Genomic DNA, 17,475 nt, shown 5'->3' with positions numbered 1-17,475 from the left:
TCAACACATTTTCATTTCCATATAAACTTAGGTGGCATCCATTCATTTGATAGGTTTATCTTTTCCTTTCTTATTATTATTATTATTATTATTATTATTATTATTATTATTGATAGAGTTTAATGTATAAATGCTATATAAGTTTGGAAAAAATAGTTGGGACAAAACGTAAGGGCAAATAGCATCTTCACAAACAAGTTCCATGCATTGAAAATTTGAAATCAAAACGTCTCCAACATTAAATTGAAATCCATGTATTTTGAAATACTAATTACAGAATTCAACAATCTCCAGTTTCAGTTCCCACTTTTAGTTATTGAAATTTTTTTTTTTGGGATAAGATTCATTTTATAGACTCGTATGAACTCAAAAGATAGTTGACGCATGTACTTTATGAGAACACATTAAAAGAAGGCTAAACTATTTCTACAGTCCTTATAGTTTTTGTGATTTTCCACTTTAATCCCTATAGTTTTAATTTTGGCAATAAAAACTTATAGTTTACTTAGCTTCCAATTAACCACATTACATCAATTTTATCATCTTAACAAACGGAAACATATCGTGACTTGTATATGATAATCACGTGTAGGAAATAAATGTTGGTGATTATCACATGTAAGCTACGCCATATGTCTATTTGCTCAATTGATAAAATTGGCAAAATGTGGTTAATTGCAAACTAACAAGTCTTCTATGGTCAAAATTGAAACTACATGAACTAGAGTGAAAAATTATGAGAAATATTTCAACGACTAGGACTCGTGTTGAAGGAGTTTTGAGAGTGAGCTATCCCACGGCAAGGACCCACGGTTATGGGTCCACTCAATCAAATGCTTTTGGGACTGTAGGTGTAATTCGGCTTTAAAAGAATTACATTTTTGGGTTAAAAGGGAAGCCAAAGGGGGAGAGGGGATTCGAACTCTAATTTTGGATGTAGGGTAAATACTCTTAACCACTAAAGCTATAAACCCCCTAAGAAGAATTACACTTTCACATACCTATTGTGTGTATTTTACATTGAAGATAAAAAGTTCATTTCGATCAATTCTCTTAGGCCTTCTCTTGTGGAAAAAACATTTCTCCCATGAACTACCATTTGTTCTTAGCACCCAAACACCAGGGTAGTTGTAAGCTTGCTTAAGCTATCAAAAACTTTTTACAAATCCCATTCATTTGGAGACTAATGCCTCATCCATTGAATTGAGATGACATGTTTTTGGGTTCGTGCTTTGTGATGATTGATGATCAAGAGGATGTTCGTGCCACCTTCAAAATGATGAACAAAGGATGATTCAAGTAAGGTCCAAATAATAGCAATAGGTACATTTGCTACCAATGTGAGTAGTGATTGAATCGTGTATCCCTCTGTTTGTACTTGGTTTTGATTTCATAGTGGATTATCTGTTTGTTGACTAAGGTCCTACAATTTTTAAATCTCATACAAGGGTCATCTGTTATCAATCTCTGGATTTTGTGTGGTTCGATTTGTGATTGGTTTAATCTTACTCTATCTAACATACTCATGTTATGTTTTCAATTAATATTTGTTTGTTAACTAGTAATTTATATTGAATTTAAAATTTTGATTGAAGCCTATTCAACCCCTAGGTATTTAGCTGTCTAGAAACACATTTTCAATCTGTAAATGCAAACACCAAACAAAATACTGATGAAAAGCATGCGTGCAAAATAAGGTCAAGCAGATAAATTGAGTTGTTCCTCTATTTGTTGTATTTTCTCTCCCTTTCGTGACATGGAATGACAAAGTGCATAAACAGAAACATGTCAAACATAGACATGTATGCAATCCCAAGTAGTTAAAGGGAAATGCAAATAAGCTCAACCAATTGAGGGGACAACCAATACCAATGCAGGATTACACAATAATTAGACATGTGTAATCCTGCATTGGTAAAATATCACAATATTAAAGGGTTTATACAGCCAAAGTTTGATGCATATTTGATAGCGAGACAAATTCGTGTATATTTGATACCGAGACAAAGTCAAAGTATATTTGTAAACCAACCACTTCTCTTCCTATAAATCCCAAGGAGGACTAAACCTCCTCAAGAGGCCATGCCTGACACAATTCATTCATTTGGCACAATGGGTCCCTTACTAAGGCCAAATATTTTCCTCTCAACACAATAAATAAGTATTGCAATATTATATCACCTAATCATACAAAAATAAGCTTATCTTTCAAATCATTATCCAAGAAACTTTTATTCAACTTCAGCAAACTTCAGGACTTTTTTCCCATAGCCAAAGTAGGAGGGGATGAGCTATTGGTCAATTACCACAGGACAGCATAGCAACATATCAACTTTCACTCACTTTTGCAGTCTCATCAGCAGCTGAAAAGAAACAAGTGATGAAGTGAAGAAATTACTTTCATAACAATTTTGTACATAAGAATCATCAGAAAAAGGTGAACTCATTGAAAAACCAATATGCAAGTAAAATCATCAATTCCTAAGTAAAGCACAAACTCTCAGTAAACTAAAAAGCAAGAAAAAGGCATGGTTTTTAATTCGAACTGTTAACTGTCAAAAACTTATTTAGGTGGGATTCTTTTAGTTTTAATAAATAAGAACATAATCAAACAGAAGAGCCAAGAATAGATCAGATGCATAAACCAAACTGCTAAAGCTGCAAAATAACAAGAAGATCAAAATAAATGAACGGACTAAACTGCAGCACAGACCAGACTGGACAAACAGAAAGAGAAAAGGACATCAAAATACCACATGCTTTGCGTAAAAGTCCTGCTCAAACTTGTACCTCTAAACTCTATCAATATTGATAAGTTTATACTTGATATCTACTAGTATTTCTTGAAAGACAGCATGCACGTCTTAATATATATTCTTATTATGCATCCCTCTCTTGCAACATGGGTAAACATGAGCATTTAATGCTACCTTCACAAGAACTTCAAAACATGAACCAATGAAACTCAAGATTCCATTTTCCTATTTCCTGCTTAATTTACAGAAATGCAAATCAATCTCAAGATTCTATTTGCGAAAGAGAAAACACCACGAATAAAAGATTTTTCTACTTTCAACAACTCATGTATGAAAAAAGCATGTGTGATCAAACTGAAGTCATCCAACAGGTCAAGGCACATTAGCTGTCATAGAAATATGCTCTTATAGAAATCATAGCATTATAAGCCATTATCTGATTCCAGAGACTTCTCCATAAGCAATAACTGGAGGCACAAACAATTTCTTGAATGAACTTTCAGTGGTCTTAAAGTTACAATGATTCTAGAAAACCAAATTCTTACTAGTAAACCAGGACTTTATTTTGCAAAATGCTCCACCCTGGTACCATTACATAGACATTTTAACTGCTCCAACCTTTATTTCCTCTAAACACAATACAACTCTCTTGAAATTTAATACCAAATACATTACCTTTAGTTTGTCTGATTAGGTCAGCCAGATCCCTAAATATTGGCATCACAGCCCAAACTTGTACAACTCTAAATTAGCTATTACGAATTATCAAGATTTTCATTTCCCAATTAAACATTTCATCATTACCCATTTCAGCACTAGTGTTTCCAATTCACAAGAAGCCCATTTCAAGAAAAGAGAAAATGCGCAATAAATAGTGAAAAGAATTGCAGAAAAGAAAGCACCCAATACGCACCGTTTCGGTGACTAACTACCAAGACGCCTTCTTGACCCCATTGAGCATGCCCTTGGACGCCAGCGCACGGAAGACGATACGTGACATTCGAAAAGTTTCGTAGACGGCGCGTCCGCGGCCGGAGAAGATGCAGCGGTTGCGGAGGCGAGTGAAGGAGCTGTTTCTGGGCAACTTGGAGAGCTTGTAGCGGTTCTCCTCGCGGAGCTCGCCGGGGAGGCTGGGGTCCTTGCAGAGGGCCTTGTACACATTTCGTCGAAGCTCGAATTTCTGCGCCAGCAACCGGCGGTGGTGGTCTCGGATGTTGGCGTTTTCCTCAGAAACTGACATGCTGTTTTGGAAGTTTCAAGTGAAACAGAGAGAGCGGGCGGCGACGGTGAGATATGAGAAACAGAGAAAGAAGTGAGGGTCGAACCGTGGAGCTGGAGAGTGTCTGGGTTTAGTTTTTTTTTTTTTTTTTTTTGTATTTTAGGGTAATTAAAATTATTTAAAAAATATATAAACTAGAGGGGGTGTACTCAATCAAAAATTTTAAAGACTTTTGTTAAATTAAAAAGTCATGAGGTACTCAATCAAGACTTTTATATATACCTTTAAAAAGTCTATGAAAGTCAGGGGGTACTCAATCAAGACTTTTTAAAAGTCTATGAAAGTCATACGGTACTCAAAATGTCAATGACTTTCACAGATTTCTCAAATCCATAGACTTTGAAAGACTTTTGGCATTAAAGTATACATACCAAATCTTCTTATTTCTCTTCCATTCCCCCTCAAGACTTTGAAAGACTTTTGAGAAAAGGCTTCTCCTTTTCTCTCTCCGCCTCCTTTAGCATTGCATGCGCGCGTGTATGTCCCTTCCAACATTGATACACCTATTTCTTATATTGTCTCATCACTATGCCATTACATATAAATAGACCTGTCATGTACGGTTCTAACTCCAGACTTCAATGCTCCAGAAGTTAGTTTTATGGGTTTACAACATGTCAATTATAATGTATTGTTTCACCCTTTTATTTTTTGTATGTTTACGTTGAGAGTTTCAAGGATGACTTGAGTTAGATTTATTTGTTAGATACAATAATAAAGAGATTAGTTCAATATTATTTAAATTTTTGACTTATATGTTAAGTAGTAATACAACATTATTTCTTTCAAATTTTAAAACTTATATGCATTTCTCATTATGTATTATTTTATTTTTTAATTTAATTGTCTTCACACTTGGAAGCTCGTTTTCGTCAACGTTACCTGAATTTAACATTATCCATGTAACATTGAATAGTAAGTTTTGACAAATATTGAAGACCAGTTTTAGATCATTCAATATATTAGTACGTTTCTTAACAATCTTGATTTCTTGGAGATTATTCTTTCATCAGTTTGTCATTTTTTGTTTGATTTCACTACTTTTTCATTGCCCTTCTGTTTGATTTCATTGCGTTTTCATTGCCCTTTGTGATATATGGATGCTATTATTTTACAATATTTCACAATGATATTTGTATCAAAAAGTCATTGAAAATCTATCAATGTCTATGAAAGTTTTTTAATAAAACTTCATAAAAGTCTATAAAAGTCTATAAAATTCTTTGAAAGTCTATCATAATTCTGAAAGTCGATGAAAGTCTGTCACTTAAAAAAAGTCTTTAAAAATCTGGATTAAGTACACCCTCCTAAAGTCTATAATAATAAGTAAATTACTAAAAAGTCTATTTTTAGAAATTTTTCTACTAAAAAACTCACCTAAAAAATGAATGATAAATAGGTCTCATTTGTATAAATAAGTTCACGTTATTTTTTTTTCTATGGATTTTTTTTTTAAACTAAACAAATTTTCACAGTAACAATTAGCAGTAGCAATTAATAAAGTATTTTTATAATTTAAATAGTTAGTGTCCTACAATAACAATGATTGCTACTGTTAATAATTAATACAATATTTCTGCAATTTAAATAGTTACTGTCCCCAGCCGCCATCCCAAAAGAAAAACTCTCTCCTCTCCTTAACCTCTCCATGGGGGAGGGGCGGCCCTTGTGTTCTCACAGACTGCTCCTCCCCTCGCCCCTCTCTCTTTTGTTTTTCTTTTCCTTTTTCTGTGTTTTTATTTTTGTCCTTTGGGATACTCTCATCCCAATAAGTGAGAGTGTTTTCATCTCTCCTTGTGAGAGTTTTTCCACCTCTCTTCGTGAGAGTTTTTCAGATTTTGTTTGTTTTGGTTTGTTTTGTGTTTTGATGCTTTCAGGTTTTCTCTGGCACTCATCACAAGGTGTTAGGGAGTCACTATTTTCGCCGGTACCGGTCATATTTCCATCGGTTACTATTGCCACATCCGCCACTTTGCGCTATTGTCAGCCTCGACTTAGAGATGTTGGTAGGATCGTGAACCCAAACGCGACTAGTTCGCTAATTCCTACGGTGCCTCTCTGGCTCCGTTTGATGGCTATAGTATCTGCTCGATGCCGATGTTATGAGATCTTCGAATTTCTGTGGGCTTTTCTGCTCCACTTTTGTGGGTTTTTGTTTTCTTGTAAGCCTTTAGGCTCATATTTTGTATTCTCTCTGCCTTTTTGGCTGTTTTAATACAATGATTTGCCTTATTCTCAAAAAAATAGTTACTGTCCCACAAACAGTAGCAACTATTAGAGTGTTTTGTGCAATATAAATTGTTACATTGCTAACTGTTAACTGATCCAACCCAATTAGCAACACACACTACAAGAAATTTGAGCAAAGCACACCCCTTATTGGTGGCATAAAATGGGGTGTCAATTGGGAACTTTAGTTCCTATTGCCCAATTGTCACCAATTTTTGTTAAAATCGAAACACTTCGGTCTCTATTGCCTAATTGTCACTCCATTCTATGCTACCAATGAGGTGGGCATTGCTCACATTTCTTGTAATGACATTTTCACTTAAGCAATTAGGCCTAACTGTTTCTCTCCCCGTCCCCCCCCCCCACATCCTCTCTCTCTGCCTCACTTCGATCTCTCTCACATCTCTCTACCTCTCCTCTTTCTCTCACCCCGAAATCCCACATCTCCCCCAGCCCCAACCGTCGCCCTCCCTCGGACGACCACATCTCCAAGTTTGATACAAATGTTAAAAGTACAATGTTGATGGTCGAAAGAAATGTCGGTGTCCAAGAAAGGTGCGACGTTGGGGGTGGAGGATGAGGTGCTAGATCAGGCTATAGGTTGCAAGTTAGGTTTTCTATTATTTATTTTTTCAAGTTGTTTAAAGTGTCTCTCTAAAACTCAAGAACTACAATGTCCCAAAATGAATAAATGTTGATTCAAAGTTGAAAGAACTACCAACTATGAGACAAATTAACCGCAAGCAAAAAAGCATCTTTTAGCAGGTAATAACGCATCTTTTATATTAATTTGAAATTGGTGGTCCAATACTGATTTATTATTTATTATTCTTGAGAAGATGGTTTTATAAACATTGAAATGGCTACTTACTGTTTTTATGGCTCTTGGTAAATCAAGAAGTAAAGCATACGGTGCATACCATTATTGTATAACTATTTTAAAAAAGAAAAAAATGCATTGCTTATTCTATAAATACCACTAGCTGCCATTGTCTTGTTTGTTTCTTAAGTTTGGGAAACCATGAGGAAGAGTTCTAAATATGTTCGTTTTACTCTCATCTTGTTTATCATCATTCTCCTTGTGAATGCAGGTAAATTTCTGAATTAGTTTGTTTTAGTATCAAGTATCAACAAATTTCCATATAAACAATTTAGCTTCAAATATTTCAAAAGTGAATAAATTGCATTGCATGTGTCACAATTGGTTGTGTTTTAGTTATCTCTTATGCAAACAATATAAAAAGTTTGAGCCAAACGACCAAAACTACCACTTTAGGTAAATTTTACTTGAAACTTACTCTTCAATGGAATATAAATATGAATTTTTTTTTTAATTTTTTAAAGCATAACTAAGCATCTAAGCTTTTGGGAGAGTTTTGTTTTACTTTTTTGTTTAATTTCCTGCAACTCTCAATCTCATGACCCATAACACCAATACATCTCATGGTCTCTACTTTCTTTCAGTACTCTTGCGACTTTTCTTCAATTATGCATTCAATTTTGTAGAAGACTTATTTAAAGTTTTATCTAAGAATTTATATCCAATTATTAATTATGAAACCCGGTTTCAGAAGGCTTAAAAGTACTTTCAAATAGTCAAAAATGTTTTTGCTTACGTTTTAACAAAAAAATTAAAAGTACTTTTAGGTTGTAAAAGCACATGGAAATGCTTCATGATGAAGCACCTAATAAATACTTCCTTTGGAAGAGCTTCTAAATATATTTATAAAAAGCACTTGGATTTTTTTTTTTTGAAAAAAATCATGTGTTTTTAGTAAAAGCACTTCTAGTAAAAGCGCTTGCTACAAAAGCACTCTCAAACAGACCATAATGCTTTGTTGCAATGTTATTAGCTGAATGCATCGTCTAAATTTACAATTGACAACATAAATATCTTATATTGTCAAACTGTTTGGAAATAGAATATTACTCATTGACAAATGTATATATAAATATATTTTGGTTCTTGAGGTATGTAAATCAGTAAATGTACTTTGATCAATTTTAAATTTTAAATTTACATTTGACAGCCCACTCAGAAAATAAGGGGAAATGTATAGCTGAAATTACAACAATGAGGACGTGCCGACTTGGTAAAGATTGTGACTTGCACTGCAAAAAGTATAAGAATCCAAGAGGTTGGTTATGTACTGGACTGGATAAATTGAGTGTGACTTGCACCTGTTATGTCTCGTGTCAAAAAATCTACATAGAAGGAATGCATCTATATAATAATTTCACATTTGAGTCCAGATCAACTTTGATGTGTTTCCTTTTAACTATGGATCTTATATAGAGTGCTGCTATTTGCACACTCCAAAATTTCTTTTTGCACACCCCAAAATTTTAATTTATGAAATGACAAAAAACACCTAAAACAAAATTACCCAAAACCTCATCCCCTCTATCTCTCCTTCCCTCTCTCAACCATCTCTCCCTGTCACAGCCCAACCCAGCCCCGACCACCCCAGCCCCGCCCCTTCTGCTTGCAGCACCACCGCACGCAACGCCTTCCAGCTAGGGATGGACACGGGTCAGTTTGGTTCGGTTTAGCCCCCAAACCGTAGACCAAACCAATGCCTTCGGGTTAGTGATTTTTCAAACCAAACCAATCCAATGAAGGTGAAACAACCGAACCAAACCAAACCAATTAAAGTCGGGTTGGGTTGGTCGGTTTGATCGGTTTGGGCATGTCTCAAAATACAATTAAAATTTAGGCCCAAATTATAAATGAATGAAACTCCCTTTAAGTTATAAAATTAATGTCTCTATTTTCTACACATGAACCCAATTCAGTGCATGTCTGCTTTTACAGTAGAACAATTACAGTCACATGTAAAACAAGAAAGCCATATATGTGAAACATTAATATTAATATATTAAAGAATAAAGCCATGTGAAAGATTAATATTAATTTATTATAATATTAAAGAACATAGGCCATGAAACTAGGGAAGGTGAGATGAGATGAGTTCTCATTGCTTTGAGCCTTTGACCATTCTAAACAAGGTGAGATGAGAAACTAGACATGTGAATATTTAATTTAATTTTTAAAATTTTTAGGTCGGGTTGGGTCGGGTTTGATCAGTTATTTGGAACGTCAACCCGTTAACCAACCCATTTGAGGTCGGGTTGGTCGGGTTATGAACCGACCTCTATAAATTGGGTGTTAGAAACTGAACCAACCCAACCCAATTTGGTTGGGTTGGTCGGGTTGGTCGGGTTGCATCGGGTTATGTCCACCCCTACTTCCAGCCACCGGCGTGCCCTTCTCTCTCTCTCTCTCTCTCTCTCTCTCTCTCTCTCGCTCTCTCTCTCTCCGAGTAGCTGGTTCGGCGAGCACTTGTCGAATGGGTCCTTGATGTTCGGTGGGTACCTGCCGAACAACACTCACATCGTTCGGCGGATGACTGCCGAACGAGTGTGACATTTTCGGTGGACCAGTGTCGAACGGATGCGCAGCTGCGCGCGGGAGGAGAGGGAGAGAGAGGAGGGTGGTGCGGGGAGGGTGTGGGAGGAAGAAGGTTGTCGGGTGAGGAGCTGGGTGGGTGGGTCGGGGCTGGGGTGGGCTGTGACGGGGCTGGGGTGGTCGGGGCTGGGTTGGGGTGGGCTGGGGAAGAGAGAGAGGGAGGGGGAGGGGGAGGGAGAGAGGTGGTCCGGTGAGGAGGGAAGGGGTGTGTTTTTTTTTTTTGGGTGTGTTGGATAAAATGGGGATATTATGGTAATTGAGAGGGGTGTATGTATGAGAAAATTTAATTATGGGGAGGGTGTGAGGGTGTGAAATGAGAAAAAGTGAGAAAAAGGTGTGCAAAAAGAAATTTTAAGGTGTGCAAATAGCAGCACTCCTTATATATTATAGTTCAACTACATATGCCTTGTCTCTATGGTTTTAGTCACAAAATGTAAACTTCTATATGTTCGTTTAATATTGGATCTTTGTTATGCATTTGATTGAGGTTTGTCAAATATTTGTACATAAAATCTATGTATTTTATAACATTATTATTATTATTATTATTGATTAGGGGGGCAGGGGGATATAGACATTACTTTTTGGAAAATGTGGTTTTATTAAAAAAACTTGTAACTTATTAAAATCAAGAGAAAAAAAATACTTACCAAAAAAAAGTAAAGTAATAGTTAAGTTCAAAATATGGCACAAAATACAACCCAAATCTGCCATCATTTTTTAATAATGCTTGGGATCCTAAATTTCTGTCCCAAATTTGAATCTTAAATGATATGACAGTGTATATGTCAATATTTTACTTATTATAAATAATAAATGATCCCCTTTAACTAAAAAATCAACAATAAATGATCCCCAAAACGAACCTATATATGAATCTATGAACATTGCTGCATCATTTGGAATCACTTGCAGCACTCGTGAGGCAACTGCCTTGGGCACCCAAATGTCCAGGGCCAAAATTCTATAATCCTTATATGATGTGTTAGGCCCAATTCTTAATATTTTTTTAAAGAAAATTTAAGCTCCAATCCAAAAATAAGAATAGCCCAACCAAAAAAGGCACACATATTCATGAAGAAAATAACTTACCTATCCCAGTGTTAGGGGATAGGTGGTAGAGAGAGAGAGAGAGAGAGAGAGAGAGAGAGAGAGAGAGAGAGAGAGAGAGAGAGAGAGAGAGAGAGATGCCAGTTGGTATCATTGGGGGTGTAGGTAAGTTCTTCTCATTCATGAAACCCAAAGGCCAACCACCCAATTAACTTAAGGCCAGTGTTATTCTGATCATCCTAAGCTGCTGAGTGGACTACCTTATTTCAAAATTTTAATTTTGTTCGTCGAGTCATTCGACAGTTATCTACTGAAATATTTATGGTTATTCGACAGTTATCTGCTGAACATTGGTAGATTATTCAGTGAATAGCCACCAAATGGAAATGAAAAAGGTATTCGACAGTTACATGCCAAAATGTTTGTGTTTATTCAACACTTATTGGTGGATGTTTCGATAGATAACCACCGAATGGATCTGAATGATTTCATCATGTTTTTGCAATAAAGGGTAAAATAGAAAAAAAACTTAGACAAAATATATTAGGGTAGTCAACTCAGCAGCCGAGGGTGATCTGCACAGCCTCGCTCTTAACTTAATGCACTACTAGCTAATAAATATAATAAATTTAAAACTTGAGAACTGAAAACCTGAAAACCTGAAAACCCCCTACCCTTTTATACTCTTGCACTTTGGTTTGTTTATTTTTGGTGATCATAAACCCTTAAAAAAAGAAAAAAAGAGAAAAGCCCAAAAAGATAATTTTTGGTGATCATAAACCAATTCCTCCCTCAATTTTATTCAATTAACCACTTGATTTTATTTAATTTAACCACTTGAATTTATAAATGTCGGAATATTAGCGCTCAAATCTTGTAGGGGGCTGTGTTCCCTTTTGTGTGTTTAGTAAACAAAAGCATAAGCTCCACTTTTGCCACACAGCCCTACAACTAAAATGAAAACCTAGAATTCAGTAATAATCATGATTAAAGTTCTCTTACCAAAAAAGATATTAACGTTCTCAAATATATCAATGTAAACAAAGAGTACATGATAATCAATATTAACGTTCTTAAAGACATCTCTATAACTTGGAATTCTATAACAAGATGGGAGTTACTCAGAGTTTCTCCCCTGTTGATTCTCTAACAGCACTGCAATTAGTTGCAAGAAGTCAAAAGGAAAAGAGGGTGGACACTATTCTATCATCCAATTAAAATACATGTATGAAGTTCCCAAAATATTTTTGTGCTAAAATTATTACCATTTTGAAATACAACAACAATAGTTGCCTAATAAAATGCATCTAATTGAAATTAAACTCATAATTATATTGAGCAGGATATAAAATATCAGCACAAAAGCAAAAAAGAACATGTTCATTTCCTTTAAGTACAACCAAATTCTAGGAGAAATTTCTATATTAGACTTATCAAAATGAAAGGGAAAAGGTGTATATAAAATATCATCAAAGGTTGAACCAGTTTCAAAAGTTTACAGATATAACCAATAAAATCAAAGTGACTACACTGGATCACCATTCATGTCCCCACCCCCCTGGGGACATGCATGGGACATATATAGCATGGCCTATGAGTCCTTGAAATTTTACCATTACATACATGACAATATGACATAAACAAACGTAATTAAATTTTTCTGTAGAAGTAAAACCTCACAACCCTGAAAATATCAGACACAAATACACAAATAAATGCAGTGACACAAAATCATCGTTAAAGATAATAAAGGGAGAATTCTTATTTTGAAGTAGGAGCTAGGAAGAAAAAAAGCAAATTCCAATAAAATCCCCAAACTCAGATCAAGAAAAATACAAGAAAATCTAGACAAAAACTGAACAATTGTATAACTCTGTACAACTTCAAACCTTTGTTCTACACCTCCCACTCCATAGATCAAAATTGAAAAAGGGTCGCATTCTTAATTACCTAAGGCTCTCATTTAGACACAAACATTCCTTCAAACATGAATTACCAAGAATAACAACTCAAAACCATTAAATAAAAAGAAAAAGAAAAAATTAATTACACCCGCTACACCATAAAAGTCACAGATCAACCCCATGGAAATATATGAGAATCTTAGTAAAACCCATGGAAATATATCCAAAAAGAACCAGAGATAAAAATAAATCAGAGCGAAAACCCAGAAATGAACGAAGCAAAATCAGACATAATACCTAGTGCACAGGAGATATGGAGGCGAGCTTGAGCAGGAGATTTGAGGTGAGCTGGAGCTTCAGTCAGTTTTTGAAACGAAGACGCATAAGCTAGGGCAAAAGAACGTGAGAAGAGAGAGCTTCTGACCTGCAGTGACCCATGTGTCACGAAGGGGTCAAGTAGCCTGAGTTATTTTGGACTCTGGTTCAAAATGCTAGTCCAGTCCAAAATCTGTCAAGTCCCACAAACCAAATAAGGGATGTATGGCTTCTATGAAGGCAGTTAGAGTCTGGTTCAACATTTGCATTGACTGCGTGACCGATCTACTAAACTCTTGAGAGATTCCCTCAATCTATTGTGATAGCTCTTAGATCTGGACAGCATTGGCTGTGATCACAGGTTAAATCACAGGTTCCTGCACATCTTTGACCATTTGATGGCCATTCACCTGTTGTTTGGCAGCATTGCTACTGTCAGCACCACCAGTCTGGGATCTTGTGGCAATCACCATTTTCTGAAAACTAGTTGATTGTCCCACTAAGGGTGTCAAAAATTATATCTGTGCAAGCAAGTTTAGCTGTCTTTGTGTCTAACTTCTAATATATCAAAAAGAAAAGAAGTCTTAACTTCTAACATAATGATTGAGAGACAAATAAATAAATACACTTGTCCAGGTTTTTGTTGTGCCTTAACACCCATAGGACTTTATTTACTTATAAGGTCGACTGTAGTTGTGGATTTAAAATATAAAGTAAACTAGAACTAGCACTGGATCATGCTCAGATAGTCAGATGAATAAAAAACTAATTGAAAGTCCAACTACAGGGTTGAACTACTAAAGTAAATGAAAAAAGAACTACAGAAAGTATAAAACAAGAAATTAGAAGATTGTAATACTTGAACTAGTAGAGTAAACAGACTGATGACTGAAACTTAGAGCTATTGAGCAACGAACATTCAATTCCTTGCCTCACCCTGAGATGAGAGGAAACGTCAATTTTACTTGAATTCTGGACCTAATATTTTATCCTACCCTGGTTACCTGTAATTCTATTTTAAGAGCTCTCTTTATCAGTATTTAGGAGTGTTAGGGGTTGGTGTGGAGCGTTGGCTGACATTCTTCAACTTCTCTAATGCTCCTTCTCTTGAGTTGCTTGAGAAGCCTTACCGGTGAACCCTCAAGGCCATATTTGGTCTACTCTGATACTTTGCCACTCTTCCCCAAGATTCCTAGGCTATGCAATTCTCATATTTGATTGATTGAGCTCCGGCAATATGCATCTTAATGAATCTGATCTGTGTGCTGCTATCTGACTCTCCGAGTCTCCGGTTGTATCTCAAATTTGGCTTCCCCACCTATTCTGAGCTGAACCCACCTTGAATTGGCCGAAGCTACCTTGCCATTTGCATTTCAAGCCCACCTCTAACGATGTGGACCATGGTCTAGATCTGGCTCAGACTGTATGAAAAAGTAAGAAATTCTCTAGAACCTTACAAGCCAAGAAAGTGACTTTTCTCCAAGAATTATGTTGCCCTAAGAGTCTTGTTCAACAATCGTACCAGCTGCAACCAGGATTTTTGTGTATTCTCTTATCTCTAATCACTTGTCTAACCTGTGCAGATCCTTCCCACTCCTTCACGCATGCAAATATGTTAGACAATTGCACATAAGCACCTGAGTTCTCAGAATCAAGCTCAATGATTCGCTCTGCCATTTTCTTCCCAAGATCCTTGTGTCCGTGGGCTACACAACCTCTCAAGACTGATGACAATATGCTTGTGTCTGCCTTAAAAGGCATCGCTTCAACTACATTCATTGCTTCCTCAAGGCAACCAGCTCGGGAGAAAAGATCAATCATGCAAGCATAGTGTTCAATTCCTGGATCAATATGATAGTCATATTTCATCTTATAAAACCATTTCCTTCCCTCTTCAACCAGTCCACAATGATCACAGGCAGACAAAACCCCTGTAAATGTAATATCATTGGGATTCACACCAGCAAGACTCATTTCATTGAAAAGAGCTAGTGCTTCAATTCCATGACCATTTGTAGCATAACCAATTAACATAGTATTCCAAACGACTTCATTAGACTTGATCATTCTGTCAAACAATTTTCGCCCATTTTTAACCAGACCACACTTGCAATAGAAATCAACAAGTGAGTTACAAACAATTTCATCATAATCAAACCCAATGATGGTAGCTCTGGAAAAAATCTGTTCACCATATTCAAGCGAGGATATACTGGCACATGAACTGAGCACGCTAGCCAGGCTAAACTTGTCCATTCGCAAGTCCAGCTTATTCATCTGCCTGAAAAGATCTAATGCTTCAACTGGACAGCCATTTTGACTAAGGCCTACAATCATTGAGTTCCATGATATCAAGCTTTTACTTGGCATTTCCTTAAAAATCTGTTTTGCGTCTTCAATTCTTCCGCAATTTGAATACACGGTGATCATAGAATTAAGCAATATTGTGTCAAAGGCTTTGAGTTCACCAAATAATCTGCAAGCATCATAAGGACTTCCACACTTGGAGTATGCATCAAGCATAGCACAAGCAACAATAACGTTGTCAATCAACCCAACTTTGCAGGCATGTGTGTGCATTTGTTCAGCATGTTCAAGGATGCCTGAGATACTAATGGCACTCAACACACTTGCAAGCGTAAATGAGTTTCCATGAACACCATTAGTCAGCATTTCATTGAAGAGAAGTAATGCTCCAATGTTTTCATTATTGTTAACATATCCAGAAATCAATGAATTCCATAACGCAACATCTGGATTACTTTTTGTATTGAAAACTCTTCTTGCATCATTCATTCTACCACAATTTCCATAACCTGAAATCAGTGCTGAGAGAGAGTAGTCATCTGGTTCCTTCATCATATTCAAAACATGACTCGCACTATCAAAATCCCCACACTTCCCATACATATTAACCAACGAACTAGCCAAAACAGAGTCACATTCCACTTCATCAATAAAAATTCGTGCATGGATTTGCTTGCCACAGTCAAGCACAACCAAATCAGCACAAGCTCCAACAACTGTAGCCAATACAAACTTATATTCATGTAATAATTTTAATGCGTCCGAACTCAAATCCTTGAAAAGCCTTAAAGCATCTCTAGGACACCCAATTTTGGCATACCCATGAATCAAAGAATTCCAAGCCACCCAATTTCTCCTAGGCATGTCATTAAATAAACTACGAGCAATTTCTAGCTTGCCCGCTTTTGCAAACCCCGAAACAACCAAGTTCCACGTAAAATCATTCTTATCGGCCATCGCCTCAAACAACTTCAATGACATCTCTTGGTCCCCGGATTTTATATAACCTTCGAGCAATGTGTTCCATGAGAAACAGTTTCTTTGGGGCATATCATCAAACAGCTTCAGTGCATCAGTCATGCTGCCGCATTTCACATACATCCGTAGAAGACGGTTCGCGAGTGTAACGGAGGAGTTTATGACACCCTTTTTGAGAAAAACAAGGTGGAGCTGCTTTCCCAAGTATATTGAATGATGGGTGTTGCAGGAAGTAAGTATCCCAACCAAAGAATGCAATGCAAGGCTCATTCCTTTGATATTTCAATCCTGAAGAATCCATTAGACTAGTACATGATAACGGCACCAACAACGACTACTATCAATTATCAAAAGCTTCTGCATCTTTGGAACTGGTTTTAGCATGTGAAAAACCGCATGGTCCTTTAGCTCCGACCCAAGCTTCTCTCTATAGCTGCCACATCTCCATACACTTCAAACGTTGCACTTCCATCTGAAAAGCACGAGAAATAACACAATCATTTGTCGGTAGACTTATTTACTAGTTTGCCCCCAAAAGCAACTTTAATTCCCACTTTATCCCCTAAAGTTTATTTTGTATCATATTATCTCTAAAACTAATTTTCATCATCTCATGTATTAATTTACCTACTTCTTATTTTTACAAACTTTGGAAATGAATTAAAAATAGCTCCGAATTTAGAAAAATACACGGAAAATTTCTACGGACTCGTCTTGACTAGTTCTAATTTATTATAGGGTCAAATTACTAATTTGCCCTCTAAGAGTTTCCAGAAAATTTGAAAAGTTCAAATTTACTTCTAGAAAATTAAAATAAATTTCTCTAAAAAAATTATAAATTTTCCGTAAAGTCTCGGATGAATTCTTCCGAGACTTTATGAAAATTCTAGAAATTTTCTAAATTTTCTAGAATTTATTTTATAGAGGGGAAATTTATTTTCCTCTAAGACCGAGAGGTCTTTTGGGTATCAAGTGTTCACAAGAAATATAGTGTTATTATTTAGAAAACCAACGATGCAAATCTCGTATTTTTTTGAGTTGGAAAAATTATCCTATGAATTTCCAAAAAGTCTAGAGTATTTTAATTTTCTAGAAACAATCGGATGAAAAATTAGTAATTTGACCCCATAGTAAATTAGTACTAGTCAAGATGAGTCTGTATGAATTTTCTGTATATTTTAATGAGTC

At 36.0% G+C, this 17,475-nt stretch overlaps 1 protein-coding gene and 1 pseudogene across 2 annotated transcripts; both read right to left on the bottom strand.

Moving 5' to 3' along the window:
- Positions 1-1,964: 1,964 nt before the first annotated feature.
- LOC147279907 (small ribosomal subunit protein uS14m pseudogene) lies at positions 1,965-4,110 on the bottom strand (annotated as a pseudogene). The gene is made up of 2 exons (XR_015123481.1): positions 3,670-4,110; positions 1,965-2,363 (listed from the first exon to the last, which is right to left on the bottom strand). The product of XR_015123481.1 is annotated as a small ribosomal subunit protein uS14m pseudogene (transcript).
- Positions 4,111-13,415: 9,305 nt separating this feature from the next.
- LOC147279906 (Pentatricopeptide repeat (PPR) superfamily protein) lies at positions 13,416-16,703 on the bottom strand. The gene has a single exon (XM_086251803.1). It carries the CDS (start codon positions 16,555-16,557, stop codon positions 14,512-14,514), a length of 2,046 nt encoding a protein of 681 aa, XP_086107929.1. The 5' UTR covers positions 16,558-16,703; the 3' UTR covers positions 13,416-14,511.
- Between the last annotated feature and the right edge of the window lie 772 nt (positions 16,704-17,475).

This window comes from Dryas octopetala, chromosome 7 (assembly GCF_963921425.1).
Source record: "Dryas octopetala chromosome 7, drDryOcto1.1, whole genome shotgun sequence".
NCBI lineage: Eukaryota > Viridiplantae > Streptophyta > Magnoliopsida > Rosales > Rosaceae > Dryas > Dryas octopetala.
Note: the sequence above shows the minus strand (reverse complement) of the source record. Positions and strands in the feature narration are given on the sequence as shown.